This window comes from Scylla paramamosain, unplaced genomic scaffold (genome assembly GCF_035594125.1).
Source record: "Scylla paramamosain isolate STU-SP2022 unplaced genomic scaffold, ASM3559412v1 Contig88, whole genome shotgun sequence".
Taxonomy (NCBI): Eukaryota; Metazoa; Arthropoda; class Malacostraca; order Decapoda; family Portunidae; genus Scylla; species Scylla paramamosain.
The window spans coordinates 192,501-218,413 of NW_026973753.1; the positions used below are offsets into that span (position 1 = coordinate 192,501).

Sequence of the window (25,913 nt, forward strand, 5' to 3'; positions counted from 1 at the left end):
GCTGTGATAATGTGATTTTCGGCAGACTTCAGAGACCACAGGCGTAGATGGAGTGCTTTACATACAAGAATGCACGCACACTAAGGTGAGTGGCGTGCAGCCAGTGGGATGAATGGCTGCGTCAGGGACTGTTCAATCATGGCAGAGTTTTTAAGTATGAGTAGTTGAAACCAAAATCGTGATAAACTTCGCATTCGGCCACACTAACCGCAGCCATCTGCAGGTGAACACTCTCACACTGGTCTGGCGCCACGCACTCCGTCCTACCCAGCAAGATTACACACTGCCTCAGCGTTACATGGCATCGCGGTGCAACGAATGAGAGCTGCATAAGACTCCACTCTTTGAGTCACCACTCTTGTCATGCACACAATGTTACACGCCGACACAAAGAAGGAGCAAATTGCAGTGGCTTTCTATAATGTTCTCGAAATCGTGGTGCATTATTCCAGTTGGCTGTTCATTATATTTGCTGTTCCTGGGTCGTTGCATTAGAGCTTTGCTGCAGCTTATTTATCTCATAATACTCACTGCTTGAACAACATTCTTCATACAATACTATGGTATTTATCAATGCTAGCGGGATCCCTGAGTAAAACAAGGCATGATAATTTAACTAATACAACGTTTAATTTAACTAATACAACGTTTGATTATGTATACTTAGGAGGAGGAGGAGGAGGAGGAGGAGGAGGAGGAGGAGGAGGAAGGAAGGAGGTGTAGAGGACCCACTCCCTTCTCACTCTCCCTCTCACTATCACCCTCACTGTCACATCTCCACTTCTCCTCTCTCACACCTCTTACTTCTCCCCTTGTCTCTCTCTCTCAGTCATTTTTTTTATCCAAATCCGTGACCTACCCACTCACTCTCACTCTCACATCTCCATCTCTCTTCCTCTCTCACACCTCTCTCACTTCTCCCTTTCTCTCTCTTTCTTCCGACTTTTTAATCCAAATCTGTCATCTACCCACTCCCCTCTTACTCTCACTCTTATTCTCACATGTCCATCTTTCTCCGTATCCACGGTCTTTGACAAAATGTGTGGATGTGATATATAATTATAAAAATAAATCATAAGCCTTTACCATGTGTTGTTGTCCACACTATACTACAACGCGGCCGCTCCTCAGGAAATATGCGGGAATAAGCTGGGGCGTCCATTCATACTGTGCTCCAGTTGTCGTTATGACCAGCTCCCTCCTTGAACCTCTAAGGGTAAGCTAAGTGATGAGGGCGGGCTGGGGAAATACCTGCACGGGTCATCCCCTTCCAGGTGGACCCAGGCGGCGAATGCACCAACAGCCGCGCCACGCTCTCCCACGCCCCACCCTACGCCCTCCCACGCGCACTGCACACCTAGTTATTTACTTAATCGATATCACCTCTTACGTTCTTGATTTAATTACATACTGTCAAACCTTTCCCTCTCAATGCACAGAAATGCACTGGCGACGCAGTGCTACTTCAATTACATTTATAAACGCAATGGTACACTGTGTACGTGGAGGAATGTGTGCGTTGTGCTGTCAAGTGCTGATGTGTGTGTTGCGTGGGTGGCACACATGAAGCCCGTGCTGGAGTGTGTGGGCGGCAGTAATGGTGATGATTCCCTCTGACCCACAATGCCGCCTGGTGGCCGCCTCATCCTCGAGACACTGGCACCAAGACGCGCCATTTTGAGCTACAGGGAGATGTGCAGCACGTGTCCTGCCCCAGCAAGCCGTGAATGTGCCCCGATGTCCTCACTGTGCTCCCTGAACGAGCCACACGCGACCCACGCAGCCACGTGACCGTCAGTTGCGCAACCCGCATTGGAGGCAGGTTACATGTTTTCCCTTTGCTACAAAAAAAGACTAACATGGAAATAACATAAAATACACTCATGAAGTGACGGGAAATCTGTATGCATTGTGAAGATCTTTTTTTCCAGAGAGAGAGAGAGAGAGAGAGAGAGAGAGAGAGAGAGAGTCTTAAGAAAGAAACAACTGAGAACCTGAACCACAAAACATCATTGTATCATTAAAATGATATGTTAACCATCTATTATTTATTTATACAATATATTTTTGTTATCTGTGTTAAAGAAAATGTAAGTTGTGTTCTATTGGAATAGGAGAAGTTTGGTACGCTTCTTTGTAGTGTTTTGTTTCACCCACTACCTGTGAACATGGTCGGCCTGGCGGGTTGTCTAAGCCGGCCCACCAATGTACTGTGGGTTGTTGTGTTGGGTAGTCCTCTGTGCTACAGGTTAGTTGTGTTTATTTATATACCTCGTGCTGTGAATTAGTATACTGTGGTGAAGATTACAAGCAAAGGATGTGTTTAGTATCTAAGGTAATACAAGTGATATTATTGTTTGCCAGACGGAGAATGTAGGGACGCCCTGGACCTCATGTCGGTTGGTGTGTTGGTTGGTCCTCCGTGCTACAGGTTAGTTGTGTTTATTTACCCGTCATGTGCTGTGATTAGTATAATTTGGTGAAGGTTACAAAATTAGGATGTATTAGTAAGATAGGGTAATGTACAAGGGATATATTGTTGCCAGACAGAGTTGTGAGGACGCCCTGGACTGGATGATAGTTGGGGTGACATGTCAGGTGTGCTACGGGGATTCGAAGAGCGTCAGTGTGGGCCACTGAAGTGAGTACATTATGGGAATTTATTGAGTATTATGAGTGATATACAAGTGAAGTTTAGTTGGATTTTGTATACTGATTGTTGCTTTATTTTTATATTTGGGATATGATTGTAACGGATGTCAGAATCTCTACATGAAGTGTTATTTTCTTGGTACCATTGTGAGGGATTGAACTGGGTGTACTATGATATGTGGATGTGTATTGATTTGCCCATGTTTGCAGGTCGAAACACTTCAAGCAATAAACACCTGTTACGATTTGTGGTTTATTACACATTTGGAATCCCCAACATTTCGACTTCAACCACAATGGGCTGGCAAGAGGAGATGGAATTGTTAAAGAGGAAGAGGGCCATTGCCAAGGGGAAATTCACAAGAAAGGTGACCCTGCTGGATGAGGGTGTACGGGAAGGTGAGCCAGTATCAGTATTGAAGAATAACTATGAACAGATTTCTGAGGCCTTTCAACACCTAGAAGACAGTAATGATGTGATATTAAAATATGTGTGTGATAATAAATTAGAAGACAAGTTAGTTAAGGAGGCTGAAGAATACATGATAGATTGTGAAAGAATCATGAAGAAAAGACTAACAGAAATTAGTAGCATTGAAAACATACAGAACAGTGTCAAGCCTAAAGTAAAGATAAAGGCATTTGAGCCTCCTAAATTTGATGGGAATTTAAGAGAGTACCCTCGTTTTAAGGAGGACTTTAAAAATCTAGTCAAAAGTGTGTATGGTGAAGATGCGTATGCATTGAAAATGTGTCTCAGTGGTGATGCCCTTCAGACTGTCAGAGGTGCAGAAGGTAATTATGAAGAGATGTTTGAAAGGTTAGATGACAAGTTTGGAAATGCGAGAAAGGTGGTGGACTTGGTAATAAGTGACCTTAGGGCTTTGAAAAGGATCAATGAAGGTGATACCAAAGGATTTATAAGGATGGTGGATCAGGTGGAACAGTGTTGGCTAGATTTGAAAAATATAAACTTGAATGAGGAACTTAATATTGCTAATGTAGTCAGTCATATTGAGAAGGTGTTGCCCACACTTCAGAAGAGGGAGTGGGTAATAAAGGCAGAAGAAGTATCTGCTACTAGTGATCTCTTTCCCACTTTATTGAAATTTTTGCAAAGGGAGAGAAAGGTATTGGAGTATATGAATTCTAGTGTCAGATCTACTGGCGGTGATAGAAGTTCAGTACATCATGTAAATAATTCAGCTGACAAGGTCATGGAGTCAGATCTGGTAACACTAATAAAACAAATGAAGGAAGAGCAACAACTAAAGAATAAAGATTTAGAGTCATGTATTGTAAATTTGACGGAGATGGTGAAAGGTACCCACTTGAAGACTGGAAATAATGAGGGAGGATGCTGGATTCACAATTCCAGGAACCATGATACTCTTGATTGTTATAAATTTAAGAATCTCAGCAACAAGGAGAGGTTTGAGTTAGCTAGAAGCAATGGAATATGTTTTAAATGCTTAAAGGGATATCATCAGGCATGGAATTGTAATACAAACAAGTTGTGTGATGTCAGGATCAGGGGTCAAGGTGTGTGTAACCGTCATCATCATCCACTGGTGCATTTTGAACAGGAAGAAGGTGCTAGTCATAATACAGTATCTGCAAACACTCTGAACACCTTATTGAATATCAGTACTGTGTACAGTAACACTCAACCTATAACAGTACTGTGGGATTCAGGTTCTGACATAACCTTGGTGACACACAGTATGGCAGAAAAACTAAGTTTGAAGGGTAAGGATGTGAATTTATCCATGATCAAGGTTGGCAATGTAATTGAACATCATTCTACCAAAGAATATTGCATACCACTGATTGATAGGACTGGGCATGTATGGGAAATTAATGCCATTGGTATAGAGGAAATATCTGCTAAAATCAATGAAATTAATGTGTCAGGAGTTAAGGAGTTATTTGTAGGAGTATCAAACCATGATATTAATTGCCCTTGTGGTGAGATTGACATGCTGATTGGGGCCAATTACAGTGAATTATTGCCTAAAGTTGTTCAGACTAATGAAGGTCTTCAATTGCTAGAGAATCCATTTGGATTCAGTATACGTGGCAGACACAGCAAAATAACAGCCTCAGGGAGCACGACGAACCATGTGATTGTGAGAACTCACAAGGTGTCAAGCTCAATAAGCCTCAATGAGATCAAGGTAGAACCTACAGATAAACTTAAGTCACAATTAGATAAATTCTTTGCTTTAGAGGAGAGTGGGGTGCAGTGTGACACAAGATGCCTTAAATGCCTGTGTAAGGGTTGTCCTGTAAGTGACTGTGTCAATATTAAGGAAGAAAGAGAACTGAAATTGATTGAGGAGGGATTAGTATATCATGAAGAAGGGAAGTATTGGACAGCAAGCTATCCTTGGATAAGGGACCCGAGACATCTTAAGAACAATGTAAAAGTGGCCGTGGCTAGATTAAAAACTACAGAAAATAGACTGAAAATATTGGATATCCAGTATGCCCAGAGTTATCACAATGAAATCAAAGACATGGTGAAAAGGGGGGTAGCGAGACAATTAAGTGAAGAGGAAATGCAGTCATACAATGGCCCAATTCACTACATTTCCCATCATGAAGTATTGAAACCAGATTCTGCTTCAACACCTCTGCATATTGTATTTAACTCATCTTCATCATACATGGGACAAAAACTTAATGATTTTTGGGCAAAAGGGCCAGTTGTTCTTAACAACATGATTGGAGTCTTGCTAAGATTTAGACAGGAAAGGGTTGCCATAACTGGTGATATATCAAAAATGTATCATTCTGTGAAAATCAACACACTGGACCAACACACACACCGATTTCTTTGGAGAGATTTAAACAGTAACAGACCACCTGATCACTATGCCCTGACCTCAGTGACTTTCGGGGATAGGCCAAGTGGGACCATAGCTGTGCTAGCATTAAGGCATACTACAGAAAAATTTGGTAAAGGAGATCCTGAAGTTTATAACATGATTGTAAACAACACATATGTTGATGATATTCTCTATTCCATTGATACGGTAGAAAAGGCTTTTGATTTGATACAAAGAGCAGAACATGTAATATCTCTTGGAAACTTTCATGTGAAGCATTGGATAGTAAGTGGGCAACATGAGAACCATAGTATCAACATCATGGAATCTGACAATGAGAAAATTCTAGGGCTCAAGTGGAATCCCAAGGATGATAATTTCTCTTTTAATGTTAAGGTAAATTTCTCTCCTAAAGTTAAAAAGATCCGGAGTGGTCCAAACTGGGATCATAGAGAGATTAAGCCAAACTTCCCTGAGGTGCTAACTCGCAGAAGGATACTAAGTCAAGTGGCATCCTTCTATGATCCATTGGGGTTAGCTGTACCAGTTGTGTTGAGAGCAAAAATTTTAATGAGATCTATGATCTCAAAATGTGATCCAAATAAGAGAGTGGAATGGGATGAACCATTAGATGCCGATATTGTAAATGAATGGAAATGTTTTTTCACTGATTTGTATGGAGTAGAAAACTGCACATTTAAGAGACCTCTGAAACCAGCCAATGCATCAGGTAAACCCATACTTGTGATCTTCTCTGATGGCAGCACACAAGCGTATGGAGCATGTGCGTATGTTAGATGGCAGACTGATGACAACAAATTTCAGACTAATTTGATCATGGCTAAAAACAAAATAGCACCTATGAGACAATTGACCATTCCTCGTCTAGAACTTTGTGGAGCTCTTTTGTCAGCTAGATTAAGAGAAACTATAGTGAGAGAATGCAACTGGGAATTTGAATCCATATTCCATATTGTAGATTCATCTATTGTCAGAGATCAGATTCAAAAGGAATTGCATGGGTTCCGGCCCTTTGTGGCTGTCCGCATAGCAGAAATACAACTGAAAACAAATCTAAAGGATTGGTGGTGGGTGGACACAGTTCAGAATGTGGCAGATTTAACTTCTAGACCATGCACTTCAGATAAGATTAAGGAGGATTCAACTTGGCAACATGGGCCTGAATTTTTGAGATTGCCAATTTCAGAATGGCCAGTTAAACAGCAATGTGCAGATCACTTACCGGATAGAATAGGCATTACTATGACAGTTGCTAAAGGACATCTGAGAAATTTAAGCATGATTAATGTGAAAGGATTTAGCAAATATGAAACTTTGTCGAGAGTTACATGTAGGATAATGTCTATATTCAAACATAAATCCTTAAAAGCTGTGCTGAAGGAGCCTACGTCTGAGGAAATGGAAGAAGCAGAAGTACTGTGGGTAAAAACCATGCAAAGTAACATGACTAACTGGCAAGACAGATACAGAAGGTTAGGCCCCATAATGACAGACAATGGAGTAATTTTAGTGGGTCAAAGAATATCAAAATGGTTAAAGGAAAACTGGAATCAAGATCACTTCATGTTGATACCAGCTAACCACCCAGTTACTAGACTGTATGTGTCCAGCTTACATAGTAGAGATCATGCAGGTATTGAAACCACCTTGGCCAAGTTACAGAGTAAGTTTTGGGTGCCGGGAGCCAGGAAATTAATAAAGTCAATTAAAGATAAATGTGTCACATGTAGAAAACTCTCAAAACAAACTGAGAACCAGTGTATGGGTCAGGTGTTAGAAGAAAGAATGAAGCCAACTCCACCATTCTATCATACTGCTGTCGATTTGTTTGGACCATTCAATATTAAGGACACTGTTAAAAGGAGAACTCATGGTAAGGTATATGGGGTAATATTCAACTGCTTAGTTACTAGGGCAGTTTATGTAGATTTGGCAGAAGGATATAGTGCAAGTGATTTCATGGCAACTTATCAAAGATTCATCTCAGTCAGGGGTGCACCCAGAATACTGTATTCTGACAGAGGGAGCCAGCTGATAGCAGCTGGAAAGAATATTGAAAGAATTGGAAAAAATGAAGGAGTTACTTGGAAATATAATAGACCTAGTGATGCACCATGGTACAATGGTGCCAGTGAATCCCTTATCAAATCAGTGAAAAGAAATCTTTGTATTGCAATTGGGGATTCAGTATTAACTTTTGGTGAACTTCAGACAGCCTTATTTAATGTAGCCAGTATGATGAATGAAAGACCCATAGGGGTAAAACCTTGCTTTAATTTAGAACTTGGTAATTACCTCTGCCCTAATGATCTATTGCTTGGACGAGCTAGTGTAAAATGTCCACAGGGAATATATGATTCAGATGGAGACCATAAAAGAAGATTAGAGTTTATTCAGAAAATTGTTGAATCATTTTGGAGAAAATGGCAGAGAGATTTCTTTCCAACGATGGTAGTAAGACAAAAATGGCACACCAATAGGAGAAATGTAAGAGTGGGTGATGTGGTTTTAGTTCAAGATGCTAATGCAGTTAGAGGTACCTGGAAATTAGCTCAAGTAATAAAGGCAGATCCAGGTCGTGATGGTGCTGTAAGAGATGTAGACTTAAGGTATAAGATAGTCAAGGAAGGTAAAGGATATGATGGGGTGACAGACAAAGTCATGAGTAGGTCAGTGCATAGGTTAATAGTGTTATTACCTAAGGAAGAACAAGAGTGATGATGAGCGTGTAGGATCATTATAGATATGATTTATCTACATGTACCAAAGCATTCTATGTACTACCTGTGTATATTGTATGTTCACTTTGGTCGGGGTGGAGTGTATCATTAAAATGATATGTTAACCCTCTATTATTTATTTATACAATATATTTTTGTTATCTGTGTTAAAGAAAATGTAAGTTGTGTTCTATTGGAATAGGAGAAGTTTGGTACGCTTCTTTGTGGTGTTTTGTTTCACCCACTACCTGTGAACATGGTCGGCCTGGCGGGTTGTCTAAGCCGGCCCACCAATGTACTGTGGGTTGTTGTGTTGGGTAGTCCTCTGTGCTACAGGTTAGTTGTGTTTATTTATATACCTCGTGCTGTGAATTAGTATACTGTGGTGAAGATTACAAGCAAAGGATGTGTTTAGTATCTAAGGTAATACAAGTGATATTATTGTTTGCCAGACGGAGAATGTAGGGACGCCCTGGACCTCATGTCGGTTGGTGTGTTGGTTGGTCCTCCGTGCTACAGGTTAGTTGTGTTTATTTACCCGTCATGTGCTGTGATTAGTATAATTTGGTGAAGGTTACAAAATTAGGATGTATTAGTAAGATAGGGTAATGTACAAGGGATATATTGTTGCCAGACAGAGTTGTGAGGACGCCCTGGACTGGATGATAGTTGGGGTGACATGTCAGGTGTGCTACGGGGATTCGAAGAGCGTCAGTGTGGGCCACTGAAGTGAGTACATTATGGGAATTTATTGAGTATTATGAGTGATATACAAGTGAAGTTTAGTTGGATTTTGTATACTGATTGTTGCTTTATTTTTATATTTGGGATATGATTGTAACGGATGTCAGAATCTCTACATGAAGTGTTATTTTCTTGGTACCATTGTGAGGGATTGAACTGGGTGTACTATGATATGTGGATGTGTATTGATTTGCCCATGTTTGCAGGTCGAAACACTTCAAGCAATAAACACCTGTTACGATTTGTGGTTTATTACACATTTGGAATCCCCAACAATCATTAACCTAACAAATGTGGCGGATGAAAGATAAAAGAGTACAAAGCAATGTAGCGAAACAAAACGAAAACCATTAAAATCACCCTGGAGTCGAGGCATTAAAGTGGTGGGGAAACTGAGTCAAAAATTACCTCTCGCGGCAACAGTAAGTATTCCAGGTCTATTCTGCCTTTATTCCGGCCTCGCTCTTCACCTGCACCGCCCGGGTCCAAAAGAGGAGAGATTAACGCAGCGGAAAAATGTATTATTTTCTTTTTAGAGAAACGCTGCTCAGGGGAGACATTAAAGTGTCTTCAAATGCTGGCACGGTCTTAAGAGTGTTCAAGCAACTCGAGTATCTTTCCTTATCCTCATTTCAGGAAAGAAAAGTAAAAATTAAATTAAGTTAAGGCGACCAAAACTTTTATTTTTATTTTACTTGTTATGAGCGATTTCGCCTAAGAGAGAGACAGCACTTAAATTATGTAGCATTGTGCTGCGTAAATCAAGAACGCCTCGGCCACACAGCTGACCATCGGTGCCTTCTGACAAACAGGGATGCGTTAACTTCATCTACTAGTATATTTTATAAAAAAAATAAATAAAAATATCATATACAGTACTATATTATGCATTGATTAGTTTGGGGCCTCAGGAATGTTTGTTGTGTGTCACCTATTTATATTTGCAACGTACGCACTCCTAGAACACAGCAAGGATAAAAGAAGCAAGATTGGAATACGTTCGTGCACAAAGTTTCCCTTCATATCTTCCTCCCAAGCAGAAGCAAGTCAAGGACACAATTGCGCGAGTTTGCTACACTTGCACCCACTAAAAGTAAGGGAGGAAGATGTGGAAGCTCCAGATGCCATCTATTACAAATCCCGGTAGTGATCACAGCCAGACATATGAATAAACAAACTGTCTTGGTGTGGAAGATGAAATGAGGTCTGTGGTGGGCGGTGGCAGAGACCCTCCCTCTGCCTCACACTCTCCCACGCCTCAGCTGGCCAGCGTCTTCACATAATATTAGTGAGGAATCTTGAGGGTTTGGCGGCGCATCTATTGACATCCTGGCCGGCTGGCGGGGCAATATATTCTGCTTCATATCGCATCTCTAGCTGGAGTATCTTAAAGCCATACGTCTCCGGCACACGTTTCCGATAACTTGGCGATGAGCGGAGGAGCAAATCACCTCCCAGGCCCCTCGCCCCCTCCCATGCCCCTACTGCCACTGCCATTCACCACGTTGCCATTCGTGCCACGGGTCATCAGGCGTCGCTATGTCACGCCTCGCCGCCTCCTGCCGCTCAACGCACAGGCTTTGAATAAGACGTGGGTGATAAGACGCAAGGGTGTTGCGGAATGCGCCGGTGGTGGTGGGCGCCTGCAGCTTTTGGTATTCAGCTAAATCATCATGTATATCAACACGCAAGGTGAATGACAGGATATTTACCCTGATGGTGATGCTAAAGGTCATCTAATAAAGATTTTTTACCCGTGCTGGTGGAAGCGTCAAAGTTTTTGGGAATGAAAGAACACCTCTCCTTACACACACACACACACACACGCACACACACACACACACTTACACGTACACATACACACACACACACACAGACACACACGCACACACACACACACACACACACACACACACACTCACAGACACACACACACACACACACACACATCTCTTGAAAGGCCTCTAATGGTATCATAAACATCCTAATTTGACTGAATACTCCCAGGACATCACCGAGAGATCTTCGGCCAATCAATCAATCAATCAATCAATCAATACATAGAGATAAGAGGAGGAAGGAACTAGTCTTACTCTCCTTACCGTACACAGTGAGGGTGACGAGGGTGGAGCGGGTGGACGACATTTCAAAGTCCACCCGGCACTTGTAGGTGGCGGTGTCGGAGCCTTGCGCTGGGTCAAGAGTGAGACGCGCCCCGCTCGGGTCAGGCTTCAGGCACGTCCACATGCTGGGATCAGTCAACTCCTTGCGCTCTTCACCCTCCCGCAGGTCCTGTCTGTCAAAGGCACCAAAGGAAACACTTCACCTCCAGCCACTGCTATACTGCTACACCACGCAAAACACTGGGGCGCTCTCTCTCTCTCTCTCTCTCTCTAAAACGTCCCCTGAGAATCGTGGACTATCGCCTGGGAAAACATTTGAGCATCTTTGTTACCGCAATCTTAATTACACTTTAAAAGTTCAAGAAATTTTGAAGAATAAGTGATATACTTTTTTTTATGCTTAAGAGGCTGGTTATGGATCTACAGTACACACACACACACACACACACACACACACACACACACACAAACATATAAATCGAGATATTTTTTTTCACAATTCACGAAGGTAAAAGAGGATCTGTGTTGTAGCTTTACAAAAAATAATAATTCCACGATAAGGTCGCGGGCGTGGGAATGACCGCCTCTCCTCCCACCCACCCACTTGAGTATGCGCGGCCACACAAATTACAACTCGTCACCAAATTACTCAACTAAACAAGACGTTTCCTCAACACTTCCTAAACTCATAAACATTTCGGATCGATGTTTTGCTTTTTTTGTGCCATAACTGTTGCCACACCAGCTTTGTGCAGTGCAGTGAGTGGGCGTGGCAGATCTCACACCGCCATGTTCCCTCGCCATCCATCACTCTGGTCGCTCATTACTCAGCTAGACATCGCCCCCCGCCCAGGCACCAGCAGTGTGGTGGTGGTGGTGGTGGTGGTGGTGGTGGTGGTGGTGGTGGCCCTGAAGGGGGCAGCACACCACGCAACACCCAGGACAGCTTTGGGTATTGCCTGAGTCAAGTGTCAGTGCTGTGTCGTTGTCAGAATTAATGGTTTGTGGGGATAAAAATGAAAAAAAGAGCAAGTGAGACTTTGAAATGCAGCACGATAATTAAAATTGTAATCTCAACAGTCCATTGGGAGAGAGAGAGAGAGAGAGAGAGAGAGAGAGAGAGAGAGAGAGAGAGAGAGAGAGAGAGAGAGAGAGAGAGATACAAGATATTTTATTGGCCCCTTAGAAAAACATTCATATACAAATATGTACAATTTTATAGCCTATGGTCCGATAAGCCGAAGCTTTACTACGGACCATCTACTATTTGTAAATTGAGCAGGTACATGTGATGTGGGTCATTGTCTATTAAAATAATATAAATTGTAGAAAATGATAATAATAATAATAATAATAATAATAATAATAATAATAATAATAATAATATAAATGATAATAATAATAATAATAATATAAATAATAATAATAATAATAATAATAATAATAATAATAATAATAATAATAATAATAATATAGATAATAATAATAATTATATAAATAATAATAATAATAACATAAATAATAATAATAATATAAATAATAATAATAATAATAATAATAATAATAATAATAATAATGATATAAATAATAGTAATAATAATATAAATAATAATAATAATAATAATAATAATAATAATAATAATAATAATAATAATAATACCATAAAAGTAATATTAATAACAATAATAGTATTAACAATAATACTAACAACATACATTGATATATAGGGTAATAACAAATGAATAAGTGTAGTGCACTGAAATCACTAGACACAAGTTATAGTTATTGTCATTGCTGGGTGTTATGAAGAAGTGTTGTTTTCATTTTTTTGTTAAAAGTGTCCTGTTGGGTGATGCCTTTAATATCCTGTGGCAGTGTGTTCCAGAGCCTGCTGCCCCGCACCAGGACACTCTGCTGTGCATGGTCGGTGCGGCACAGCGGCACAGTGGAATACGGAGGTTTTGTCTGTTTCTTGCTATTGGTTGGAAGCCACAGTGTACAGGGAAGGAATTTAGCGATGCATGTACAAATTAAATGGTCTGTAATGTTATGATGTCATGGAGCTTAAGTATTTTGTGTTCAGTGAAGAGAGAAGTGTGATCATAACGGTGACGGTAGAACATAATACGAAGCATTTTTTTCTGTGTGAGAAAAAGACTGTTAATTAAAGTTTTAAATGCTCCACCCCACACAGCACAACAATACAACAAATGTGGATGTACCGTTGATATGTAAATCAATTTTATAGATTCAATGGGCAGCTGATTCCTTATTCTATACAATAGACCTGTTATTTTACTAAGTTTGGTTGGATCACCTGAAGATCCGCCACCCCACAGGGATCACCTGAAGATCCGCCACCCCAGATTGTCTCACCTGAAGATCCGCCACCCCAGACTCTCTCACTTGGTTAGGTTAGGTTAGGTTAGGTTAGCCTAACCTAACCTAACCTAACCTAACAACATGAACGCATTAAAAAACTGAGTGGATATAAAAAATGCAGAAAAAAGTTTACTTCATTAAAAGTATGGGATCACCTGAAGATCCGCCACCCCAGATTGTCTCACCTGAAGATCTGCCACCCCGAGTGCGGCTGGGGTGGCGGATCTTCAGGTGATCCGTTTGGTTTTCAAAGTATCAATATGAGAGTTCCATTTGAGGGTATTATCAATAGTAATTCCAAGAAATTTCACTTCGCTGAGCTGGCTTATAGGAATATTGTCAATTTTGATAGTTAATAAGGGTGGCCGAGACATCAGTGGTCGATTCATCATACAAATGGTCTTTTTAATATTTAGTGTGAGCTTATTACTTTTTAACCAGTTTGCAACCTTGACCATCTCTTCATTTGTAATTTTCTCCAAATCCTTAATATTTTTATTTTTTGAGTTGTATTAATGTGTCGTCAGCGAAAAGTGAAAATTGTAGTACTTCACTACAGCGTGGTAAATCATTAATGTATACCAAAAATAGTAAGGATCCTAATATTGAGCCTTGAGGAACACCAGATTTAATTGCTTTATGAGAAGATTACTGATTATTATTTATAGTGAACTGTTGTCTGTGACTAAGATAACTATTAAACCAATAATTAGCTGTGCCTCTAATTCCATAGTTTTTAAGTTTTTCTAGCAGTATTGGATGAGAAATGGTATCAAAAGCTTTGGTTAAATCACAAAATACTGTAATACTGTAAGACTTTTCGTCCATTGCATCATAAATATATTGACATAACTGTTGCAAGGCCAATTCTGTACTATATTGAGGTCTAAATCCAAACTGTTGGTCTGTTAATATTGAATTTTGAGTGAGATAGTCCATGAGTCTTGAGGCCATTACCTTTTCAAATATTTTGCTAAAAGTTGTTAAGATAGCTATGGGTCTATAATTTCTATGAAGTAGTTTATCACCTTTTTTAAACACTGGAACAATTTTGGCCATCTGGAGATGTTTAGGAAAAGTGCCTTCTTCAAAACACTTATTAATTATGCAAGTTAAAAATGGGGATATTATATTACTGCACTTTTTTATTACTTTAACGTCTATATCATCATGGCCGGGAGAAGCTATTTTCAAGTGTTTTATTATATTTTCAATTTCTTTTTGAACGGTTGGCTGAATAAAAAAAGAAAATAGAGTCGGTTCCGGTAAGTAGCGAGTGAATGGCACTGGTGGTGGAGGAATGTTTGTAACAAGGCTGTTTGCAACGCTACTGAAGTAATCATTAAAAGCTTCAGCCACCTCATTACTCTGGGAAATAGTCTTGCCATGAAATGTTATAGATTTAGGATTTTCCCGAAGACTTACCCATAATACCATTAATCATCTCCCAGGTTTTTTTTTTTTTTTTTGTATTTCCTGCGTTTTCTTTAAATTTAGACTTATAATAATTATCTTTGGCAATCCTGATTAAAGGAGTTAATGTATTTCTATATTCTTTTTAATATTGCACTGTAAGTTAATGGCCATTTTGCGTAAAGTTTCTGTAGTCTGTTTCTTTGTTTTATAGATTTCCGTAGGCCTTGAGTTACGTAAGGCTTATTACTGTACTTATTTTTGATTATGAAGGTTTTAATTGGAAAATTTTTGTTATAGATGCTTGAAAATTTAGTTATGTATACGTCTAAACAGTCACTTACGCAAGGGCTAGTCATGGCTGGTATCCAATTATATTCTTGTAGCTCAGCTGTAAAATCATTTATAATTATAATTGTCATTTATCATCCTTTTAGTTATGATTTTATCCGAATACTTGTGAAATGACGGTGCAGAAAACGAGCTAAACACTGGGAAATGATCACTGATTAATGAATAAATCATTCCACTAAAATTATAATTTACATCATTCGTCCATATATGATCTATTAATGTGGCTGACGACTTAGTAACTCTTGTTGCTTTAGTTATCACTGGAAAATATGAGTATGAGTAAAATAAATCGGATAAGCTTTGTACACAGTCATGCTTAGCTAGTAAGTTTATATTAAAATCACCTAAAATATAACATGGTAATTGTGCCCTACTTATAAGACCAATCAAGAGCTCTAATGATAAAAAGTCACAAATACTTGAATTTGGTACTCTGTAAAGTAAACCTACTACAAACTTATATAAGTATGTGTCTGTGTGTGTGTGTGTGTGTGTGTGTGTGTGAGTGTGTGTGTATGTGTGTGTGTGTGTGTGTGTGTGTGTGTGTGTGTGTGTATACCACTAGTTGCTGCAGATATTGGTAGAGGTGAAGGCACAAGTTAATGTGGATCAAAAATATTTTATGCATATATGCATTTTCAGGCGTTGTTTAACAGTGCTGTGAAATTTAGGAGCGGCTTGGCAACATATACAATGGTATGGCGTGTGTCGGTTAAACAGACTGGCAACCTCAATTAGTGTAATGTTACTCTCACTCTGGGAGTATGTCATCTATACTGTCTGGGCTCCCTACCATGTGGCTCCTTAGTTCTTTCCAGCTTGGATGTTTTGGATGGCGTTTGCTATATTGCCTTCTCCGTGGGAAGGTTAAACGGAGTGGTGACTTCAGAGATTTGATAGTGGTCGACGACCGGTAGGAGCCTTGATTCATTGTGTTTGTAACCGTAATAGGATAGAAGGAGCTAACCTAGTGAAAGCTGATCCAAGTGTAGTGTGATGTGTGTAGCGTGATAGAAAGTAGAAAAGAACAACTAACAGAACAGAAAGGAAGAAAGAGAGTCAAGAGCGAGCGCGAGACGTGGATGCGTCCCAGACGCATATTCATGTGATCAAAGAGGTACTGTAAAACTTATATAAATAAAAAGTTGATATTCCCCACCAAATTTTCCCCATTTCGTTTTGCTTCTTAAAAGTTTAAATGAGTAGATCATGTAGCAGAGAGATTGTTCTTTCCTGTAGCATAGTTTGCTTCCACCTAGCCTCCCAAATAGAGCCCCTAGAATTTTTGAAACATAAGTGATCAGACAGAGTGAGAGAGCGACGAGTACGTGGCGCGTCCAGCACGCGGGAGGCAGGTCTCTCACTCCCTTTGCCCCTTCCCCCTTCACTCCTGCCACATTTCCTGTGCACGTCTTTCTGGTGGCATGGGTCCCTGCCTTTGCTCAAGACAGTAGCTGGTGATATATCAAAAAGTATATCTGACAAGAGAGTGTTTGTGACTAACTCCAGCAGCTCCTGTGACAGAAGGTTGTTCTGTGTATAGTCTTGTCTTGTTGTGTCCGTGTAAATAGTATTTTTAACAGGAGCAGGCTCCTTACTTTATTTATTTTTTTTTTTCTTGGCTAAGTGCAGTCTCTGATTATTTTTCTATCATGTATGTTTGTGTGTCGTGTGCTTGTCAAGTGCTAGTAATGTCCGAACTCGCAGCTGTGCTTGTCTATATATCTATGCAGATATATAGACAGCTGTGCTTGTCTATATATCTGCTTGTCTATATATATATATATATATATATATATATATATATATATATATATATATATATATATATATATATATATATATATATATATATATATATATATATGATTAGACTGTATTCAAGATATAGCCCCTTATATAATGTATATCATCTTGTCCATCTGTAGTTTTCTAATCACAGAAAATAAAGTAATAAGGAGCTGGCATCAACGCCAGAACAACTCACAAGCGTAGATGAGCTAAGAATAACACGGCAGACAGAGCATTGCACTAATATTTAACTTAAAAAAAATTTTGTTTGTCTGAACACACTAGAGCCGCAAATGTTGTTTATGGTGATAGGTGTGGCGTGGTATACGAGCACCATGGCAAGAGATTCTTCCTTCGTGTGGCTTCGGCCGGCAACAGAAATGGAGAACTTACTGGACTGCGCTGCAAGGAAAGGGTTTTACACCACGGTTGTGGGGCTAACAGTTCGCTCCATTGTGCCTCTCAGTAACCACCACACATCAAGGAGTAACCACCACATCAAGGAAACGCTTCATCATATGTTCAGGTTAGACATTTGCCTCATTTCGGTAAGTACCACCTGGCAACTGTCATCAATAAAAAACTTGAAAAATTACACCAGGCAATTGAACCTGCAACAGAATGTTTAGTTCAGGGTTCGCAACACAGAGAACTTATGTCTCTAAACATTGGCTTCACTACTTCAGTCTGCGTAAATAAAAAACATATTTTACAATATTAGGTGAAAACAGTCGTATTTATTGATCTCCAAACGCCAAGGCATGCATATTTTTTTTTCACTTTTTTTGAGTGCTTTATAACTATTTAAGAAACTCCTTTACACAGGAAGGTACCGGTCTTAAGGATGTGCTTCCGGAGGCGTGAGGAAACTTTATGGGCGTGTGACATGAACCGGGAGGAACTTGATTTCCAGGTGCAGTGATTCTGACACATCCTTACTTGCACATAGAGATGTATCTTTATTTGTCAGTAGGTAGAGGAGCTATGGACTAAAGCTACGGGCCTGAAAGAAGTGTATAGGTAATAAAATGAGAACACGTAGTTTAGGCACAGCTGCATGCAACAAAAAAATAATAAAAAAAATTCCCAATGAAATGCTGCTCCCTTAATAGGGTCTGAAGCGGTAGTCAAAATTTGAAGGATAGGTGTCTTGAAACCTTCCTCTTGAAGGAATTCAAGTCATATGAAGGTGGAAATATAGAAACATTAAGGGAGTTCCAGAGTTTACCAGAGAAAAGGATGAATGACTGAGAATACTGGTTAACTCTTGCATTAGAGAGGTGGACAGAATAGGGGTGAGAGAAAAAAAAAAGTCTTGTGCAGCGAGGCCGTGGCAGGAGGGGAGGCATGCAGTTAGCAAGAGTAGAAGAGCAGTTAGCCTGAAAATAGCGGTAGAAGATAGCTAGAGATCCAACATTGCGCCAGTGAGAAAGAGGTTGAAGATAGTCAGTTATGTTATGTTATGCCTTGGCTGCTGATGCCACGCATCATTTCCTTTCCTCAGGTAACAGACACGCAGGAGCTAGTTCAGGCTGTGGAGACGTTAATGCAGTACCACTTTCCTACTACCGAAGGTCCTTTGTGGTGTGGACGTCTCCTTCCTGCCAGTGACCCTGGCTGCAGTTTCCGGCAGGAGTTGTCTGCCACTTTTCCCTACACCTACACATTACTGCTGGCCAATCACCACGGCATCGCCGATGGTACCTCAAACATGTACATTGCGAACGCATTCCTCAACGTGTTGGACGACATGCTCTCCGATAAGGCCGTCGACGACGCAGTTCAGCTGGGCAGGATTGATGCTGGAGAGGAAACCAAAGATATAATTACAACCCGGATGATGGAACTGATGGAGGACGAAGACCAGTACCAGCAGCTACGAGAGAATATGAAAAAGTCAAAACAAGATGAAAAATTAATCCCACGTACTTATCCGATGGCGAAAGATCCTGCTTTTAAGAGTCAGAGAGTCCTGCGTGACCTGGACAAGGGGACCTACCAAACCTTCATCAGCAAGTGCAAAGAAGAGCAAATTACGTTGAACAGTGGACTACTGGCGGTGTTCAACACAAAGCTCGTTGACTTCGTGTTGGAAGGAGGCCTAGAACAAGACTTTTACAGAATCCAAGAGCTTCATGCTGTTAACATGAGACGTCATTGGTCAAGTAACACATCGGGAGCACTGGGTGCTCACAGAATGATGATGAGGAACGTTGTCTCGACGCCTCTTAATTGGAAGGACCACTTTTGGGACTATGCCAGAAGCATCCATAAAAATATCACTAAAAGTCTTCAAGAAAAGTATGCAGTGACGTGTGAATTATTATTGTTGGGTGGAGGAAATGTAGAAGATATTTTTGCAGAACGATCATCACCAGAGTATGACTATGCCTCATTCAACATGGGTAACATAGACCATATCATCCTGTCAGAAAGGCATAAGGTAAGGCTCCAACATCTTTTCGTGGTTACCTCATGCTTTACTGAACCTATGGGACACGTTTCACACCCTGCGAGGACGCCTCATATACAGCTTTGTTTACGCCAACGACGTTCTCACTCGGGATAAAGCTCAGAAATTTATGGATAAGACCTTTGAGAACCTGGTGACAGTGCTGAACATGTAAGCAGAGCAGTACACTGCTGATAGAAAACAAATATGGTGATTTACTATCTCAGAAATCATTAGTATAGCTTGACAGTTGTCATACTCAGAAGACAAGCCACAAGGTGATATGACAAAAGTATTTAATTTATTAATGAAATACCATATAAATGACAAAATATTCAGATCAGTATATAAATTAAAAGATAACATAACAGCTTACTACAGCATAGTGTATCCATATTTACAATAATGTAGCCATGTTTGGTGATCCACCATGAAAACATTTATAGTTATTACTCTTACTAAAAAAAAAATGTTAGTTATATCTGAAGTACCCCTTAAGAAGGACACATGCGCTATTTGTCCAACACACTATACTGTTAATTCAATTTCATATCAACTAAAATTGGTCAGTTGGTATCTGCATCTCTTATTATTTTAGATAAAATTTCAATTTTTCAAAGATTTCTTTCTTGACATTTAAGATCTCAAGAATACTTACATCCACCTTGGCTGCCTTCAGAAGTTCAGAAAACGTTGGTCACGTTCATCTTGTATTTTCTGCTTGAAGAAATTAAATCCAGGGAGGGAAGAATGATTGTCCTTCCTCCACGTTAAGGGCGGACTGTCTCGCCCAAGGTTTCTCTTCCTCCTCTCGAATCCTCGAGCAGAAAGGACTCAGGCTGCTGACTCGTCATGATACAGGATCACCGCGTCGAAGCAACGCCTTGAGTGCCCTCGTCACCACCCCCTCCCTCTTTGGTAGGGGGAACTCTGCAGGAGCTGAGGCAATCGTGAGGCCAACAGACACCAGGCGGCAGACCGCTCTCACCACCTGCCACGACACCTTCGTTCAGCTGTTCTCCTCTACCGCTCCGGAAGGCTTTGGTAAAGATTGTGGCTGATCTCACCTGCCCTCAGTACCTGGCACTCATCTGCCGTTGGCCCCATCTCGTTCCTGGTTCAACCCATGCCGGGCGAGACGAGATTCCTACGGCTGCAGGGACGCCGGCCTCCAAGGACTCCCCCAGGACTCTTGGTGATATTGCCGGATTTCTCTGTTATTGTTGGGTTGTGTTTTTGTTTTTTGTTAATTGTTATTGTGGAGTTCCGTTCTCCCTCGTTTTCTTTACGTCCCAATCTTAGAAGGAGTGTTGACGGGAAGAGTAGCCATCCCGGCCCTGACAGTGTATATCAATAATGATAATTCTCTGTCCCTACATAATTCTAACTATATTACTGTTACGCAGGGCTTTTGCATAGGCTGCCCGTGTTCATTGCAATGAGAGGATGGAGTTTGGGGGAGAGAATGGGATTTAAGAAGCATGTATAGTTTTTCTTTTGCTTGATATCATTATTTTATTTTGTCTTATTTATTTTGGGGTTATATGTATTTTCGTATCTCTGGGTTACTAAAACATTTAATTTGGCTTTTGCAGTCATGATTTGTGTTGTATACTCTGGGTTGGGCAACATGAATCATGCAGGAAGGATGACTGAAAATTTAACCTTGTCACCTGAGTTGGTAAGGCTAATGCGCCTTAGGGAAATCTATACTGGTAGAGTTTCTGGTCTGGTTCGCGCACACTACCAGCTTAAGGTGTCTCCTGAGTCGCTAAGGGATTACCGGTGTGGCAGAATGAAATGTCCAGAGCGTCCAGAGTGTTCGCTGCCAAACGTGCGTGACATCACCCACTTGCATACCGCCGGCGCCCGATGCATATTTCCGAAGTCTAGAAGAGTAGTTGCCAATTACTCGTGAACATGGTGGACTGGCTTAGGCAAGGTTAGGTTAGGATTAGGTTGGGTTAGGTTTAGACTCTCATGAATAGATGAGTCTTTTAATTCGCTTCAATTCGATACAATGGTAATGATATATAACTAAGTATTTTTAACAATAGTATATTAAGAAAAAGGAAATTTTAACTAGCTAGAACCAACTGATATGGAACGTCAGCCACATCTTTTTAAAATTTTCCTTATAGCTTCCTAATTTTTTCGTTACTTAGTGATCTTTTAACACCTTAATAATCGTGCTACACTATAATTAGCATTGACATAACTTTTAGAATAATGTATAATTGTAAAATAGAACTTCAGACGCGACATCCACCTGAGTGATACAAAATATCATATTTTACCATATTGTTACGTATATATGTAGCAGCCCTACAGGCGAACACACAACGATGCTGTGTGTATGAGGTAGCCTCATCTGAGTACATATGTGACTATATATGAGTACATGTGTGAGTACATGTGCGGTGATCTAGGTAGCAGCATTGTGTTGCTCGTTGTTCAGAGGCTGGCGCCGTGAGCGCTAATGGAAAGTATTGACATAAGCCTGTCGGTTGACCTCTGAGGCCCTGTGGTCACGAGAGTGATAGTGTGTATGTGTGTGAGGGTTAGCTAACCACGGAATAATTGTTATACAGTACAGTTTAGTTGTAGTTCTGTGAGTGCATGCATAATATAAGTAGTAATTATCCTTACCAGCATTGATAATCTGCATGACTTGCACTTATATTTTGCAAGCTAGAATAGGTGTAGTTAAATGTCACCTGGCAGAGGTGAGGACACGGAAGGCAATGTATGAGGCACTCTGTGGCACTGAGGGACAGAGAGAGAGAGGGTATCGAGACCGCATCATGACAAGACGTTCGAGTGGAGTTTGCGTGTGACTGACTGTGACGGTAAGAGTGCCTGCCACCCCTGTACCTGCCTGAGTGGCCTGACTGTATTTTACGGTTACTTTGTGTACTGTTGTGCAATATATGGACATAAGGAGAAGCGTGTTTTCCTCTCCTGGCCCTGTGTGACTGTTCTCACTGAGAGTAATAAGTGAGTCAAAGCCTGCAGCCGTTCCCAGCCGCCCAGATAAAGTTCTTCCTGACAAATGCGCCCCGAATCCTGCAACGGTGTGAAGTGTCCCTTGCCTGCTGGTGGGGGTACATTTCAATATTAAACAATATCGCCCATGTCACGATCCCGGTTTTCTTTCCAAGAACGTGGACGGTACACTGATCGCAGAAAGTTTTAAGTGTCTGGATTTTTAATGGCCTCAAAATACCTACCTGAACTTTCCGAAATCATCAGCTATTAAACACTTTCATAAAACTCTTATCTTGCACAGCACGCCAGGAATCACCTCAATGCCAGATCAGTGTTGGATTAGAAAACACAATCATTCTATATAATAACAATATGTTAATAATAACGTTAACTTACAAATAAATTGAGGTAATATACATTAAAAGAAATTAGGGAAAAAATTTCTTCCATAGACCAACACAGGGTAATTCCCACACTCAGTCACTATAGCTCCCCCCTTACTCAGGGTCTTATATCGCCTCCCTTGTTGCTTAAAGGTGATTTACATCAATATATGATATTCCCGTTATTTCACAAAGCACTAAAATCCTTTTACTGCTTCACAGGCAGGTGGAATATTTTCCCCAGGTGCAGGAATTTTCCCAGATGCTGTCATCGCATCCCCAAACAACAATTCCCGTCTTTTACCTCCTCAGACCTCACAAGACATCACCACCACCGCCACAATTCACCTATAACACCATAACACCATCCCCAAAGACACCAATAACGCCACAAAACCACCACAACCCCAACCACAAAATGGCTGTCTCTCACCCTGACGCTACCCCCTCAGCGTTACATCACCGACACAACTCGCCAAACAAATTTAAGCAAACGAGAGTTCTTGGTACCACAGAAGACTCACCAACTTCATCTTAGAAGTCAGGATTATACCACCATATCGTCAATACCTCTACACACCTGCTCAATCACTACAACACCACCCAAATTTATCCTGTGAGAACGCCACCCTTCTTTTCCCTCTGGGCCTCTATGCATCATGAATTTTGCTGATTCAGATACGAGAGGTAGACATGTATCGTCCCTGGCCTCAACACATTTCATCTCAAATACACCTTTTTCTTACATATACATACATATAAAGAACTTAGATTATGAAAAGAAATAATACCACATTATATAAAATGAGAAAATAAGCCTTATAATTTAAATATAAATATAATATAAAAAAAACGTGTTCCTTTTAACTTAATCATTCATTCCTTTCTCTGGTAAACTCTGGAACTCCCTGTCTGCTTCTGTATTTCCACCTTCCTATGACTTGAATTCCTTCAAGAGGGAGGTTTCAAGACAATTATTTATCAATTTTTGACCACTGCTCTGACCCTTTTATGGGACTGGCATTTCAATGGGCTTTCTTTTTTTTTGCCCTTGGCAAGTGTCCTTCCTACATAAGAAAAAAAAAAAATTGTAAACTTGGCAAATAACATGACACCCACTTACATACTTCACCTTCTCCGACGCTTTGATAGACTTCACTGCATCCTGCTCCACGAATGAGTGTCTGTACGATAAGATGGGCGCCCGGACTGTCCAGACATTTCATCCTGCTACAGCGACCCATAGCGACATGGGGAGCGCAAAGGAACGGCAGAGCCCCATAGATAGTGGACAGGAGGTGCACAGAATGGAGGGACCTGCAGTCTGCTACCCCCACACCGTGACGCAACGCAACGCGGAGCACTCAGCCGGCGGGGAGGAGGTACCACGACGATGGAGGCCAGTTGGAGGTTAAGAAAAGGGTGGTGGCTCTTCTACCACATACCCTCCCCTTATGGATATGCTGCAATACTTTGTTACATATGTACGTTTTCAGCTTTCAGCAACTCTGTGGGTCATGTATGTACTTGTATTAGTAACATGTCAGCCAGTGTTTCTTTGGGGAACTCTTAAATATTCACTTAACGTTTTGAGGTCAGCCTGTCACATAAGGGAAAATCCTACAATGAAATACGAGTACTATCCTAGCCAGCAAGTGAAGAAATTGACTGACTTTGAGTAAGTATAAGTATGTAAGTAAGTATAATTTTGTTAATCCACAAATAACGGAAATTAAGATACTCGCAGTCGAATAAATAGCAACAATTATTGTTCCTTCTCAATCCTCCAACTACCATTGGGCCTCCTTTGCTGCTTCATTCAATGGAAATGGTAACCACCATCACTGCGTTTTGCCTGCTGTTCTGAGCGTCAGGATAGGAGGAAGAGAATGTGGAATGTAATGTTGTGTGTGTGTGTGTGTGTGTGTGTGTGTAAATTTCTGCTCATATCAGACATAATATCAATGTGTTATTGGTTTGTGTTGTGAATTCCATATAAATTAAGGGGTAATTAAGATTAATCTAGTACAAACTAAATACTATTTATTAATATAAGTAAAATGGAAAGTAATGTGAATGGATCACGAATACTCTTGTTGAATGATGTATCAAGGAGGCCAGGAGACATAACAACATAAGAAATAAGGGAAGCTGCAAGAAGCGACCAGGCTTACACGTGGTAGTCCCTGTATGAAAAATACCTACCTATTTCCATCTATTATCCCCATCCATAAACCTGTCTAATCTTCTCTTAAAGCTCTCTAATGTCCTAGCACTAACAACATGATTACTGAGTCCGTTCCACTCATCTACCACTCTATTTGAGAACCAATTTCTTCCTATCTCCTTCCTAAACTTAAATTTTTCTAGCTTGAACCCGTAATTTCTTGTTTTATCCTGGTTGCTGATCCTAAGAATTTTGCTTGCATCCCCCTTGTTATAACCCTTATACCACTTAAAGACTTCTATCAGGTCTCTTAACCTACGTCTCTCTAAAGAATGTAAATTTAACAACTTCAATCTCGCCTCGTAAGGAATGCTCCTCTTCCCCTGTATCCTTTTAGTCATTCTCCTCTGTACTAATTCTAATAGACCTATATCTTTCCTGTAATGTGGGGACCAGAACTGCACAGCGTAGTCTAGATGAGGTCTCACCAGCGCCAAGTATAACTTTAATATTACTTCCGGCCTTCTATTTTTAACACTCCTAAAAATGAATCTTAGTACCCTACTTGCCCTGTTTCTGGCCTCTGTGCATTGTTTTCCTAGACGGAGTTCAGAGCTAACTATAACTTCTAAATCTTTGTCGTACCCTGTAACTACCAGAGTTTGGTTGTTTAATGTGTACCTACTGTGTGGGTTTCCTCTACCTATGCTAAGTACTTTGCATTTATTGATATTAAATTGCATTTGCCATCTGTCCGTCCATTCATTCATCCTATCTAAATCTGCCTGCAAGGCGATGGTATCTGATTCTGACCTATTTAATCTACCTATCTTTCCTGGTGCTTAAACTTTTTAGCCTATCTATCTCCTGTTCCACTATCTCCCTAGTTATG

General features: G+C 40.5%; 2 protein-coding genes across 13 annotated transcripts in view; one reads left to right on the forward strand and one right to left on the reverse strand.

The window, feature by feature from the left end:
* LOC135098857 (uncharacterized) overlaps window positions 1-25,913 on the reverse strand; it is a 79,804-nt gene that overhangs the window by 30,720 nt on the left and 23,171 nt on the right. Inside the window, exon 2 of the mRNA XM_064001256.1 lies at window positions 11,071-11,264. Coding sequence (XP_063857326.1) covers window positions 11,071-11,215 — 145 coding nt within the window. The 5' untranslated portion in view covers window positions 11,216-11,264. The remainder of the gene's footprint in view (window positions 1-11,070; window positions 11,265-25,913) is intronic.
* On the forward strand, window positions 2,157-9,209 carry LOC135098856 (uncharacterized). 12 transcript variants are annotated; one of them, XR_010267444.1, is made up of 6 exons: window positions 2,255-2,431; window positions 2,547-2,641; window positions 2,863-8,560; window positions 8,677-8,743; window positions 8,859-8,953; window positions 9,175-9,209. XR_010267444.1 is itself a non-coding variant. In XM_064001254.1 (6 exons), exons 3-5 carry the CDS (start codon window positions 2,949-2,951, stop codon window positions 8,950-8,952), a joined length of 660 nt encoding a protein of 219 aa, XP_063857324.1. In that variant the 5' UTR covers window positions 2,271-2,431; window positions 2,547-2,641; window positions 2,863-2,948; the 3' UTR covers window position 8,953; window positions 9,175-9,209. The 12 variants fall into 12 exon arrangements, 3 of the variants coding, with proteins under 3 accessions (XP_063857324.1, XP_063857323.1, XP_063857325.1); XR_010267446.1 differs by having other exon boundaries at window positions 8,863-8,953; XM_064001254.1 differs by having other exon boundaries at window positions 2,271-2,431; window positions 2,863-3,447.

Excerpts from the sequence above, each read along its gene's own strand:
- LOC135098856 (XM_064001253.1), top strand. The coding sequence starts at position 2,949 with ATGGGCTGGCAAGAGGAGATGGAATTGTTAAAGAGGAAGAGGGCCATT. Across the intron at positions 3,448-8,676 it reads GACTGTCAGAGGTGCAGAAG|ACGGAGAATGTAGGGACGCC; the intron begins GTAATTATGAAG and ends ATTGTTTGCCAG. Across the intron at positions 8,744-8,858 it reads GTTGGTCCTCCGTGCTACAG|ACAGAGTTGTGAGGACGCCC; the intron begins GTTAGTTGTGTT and ends TATTGTTGCCAG.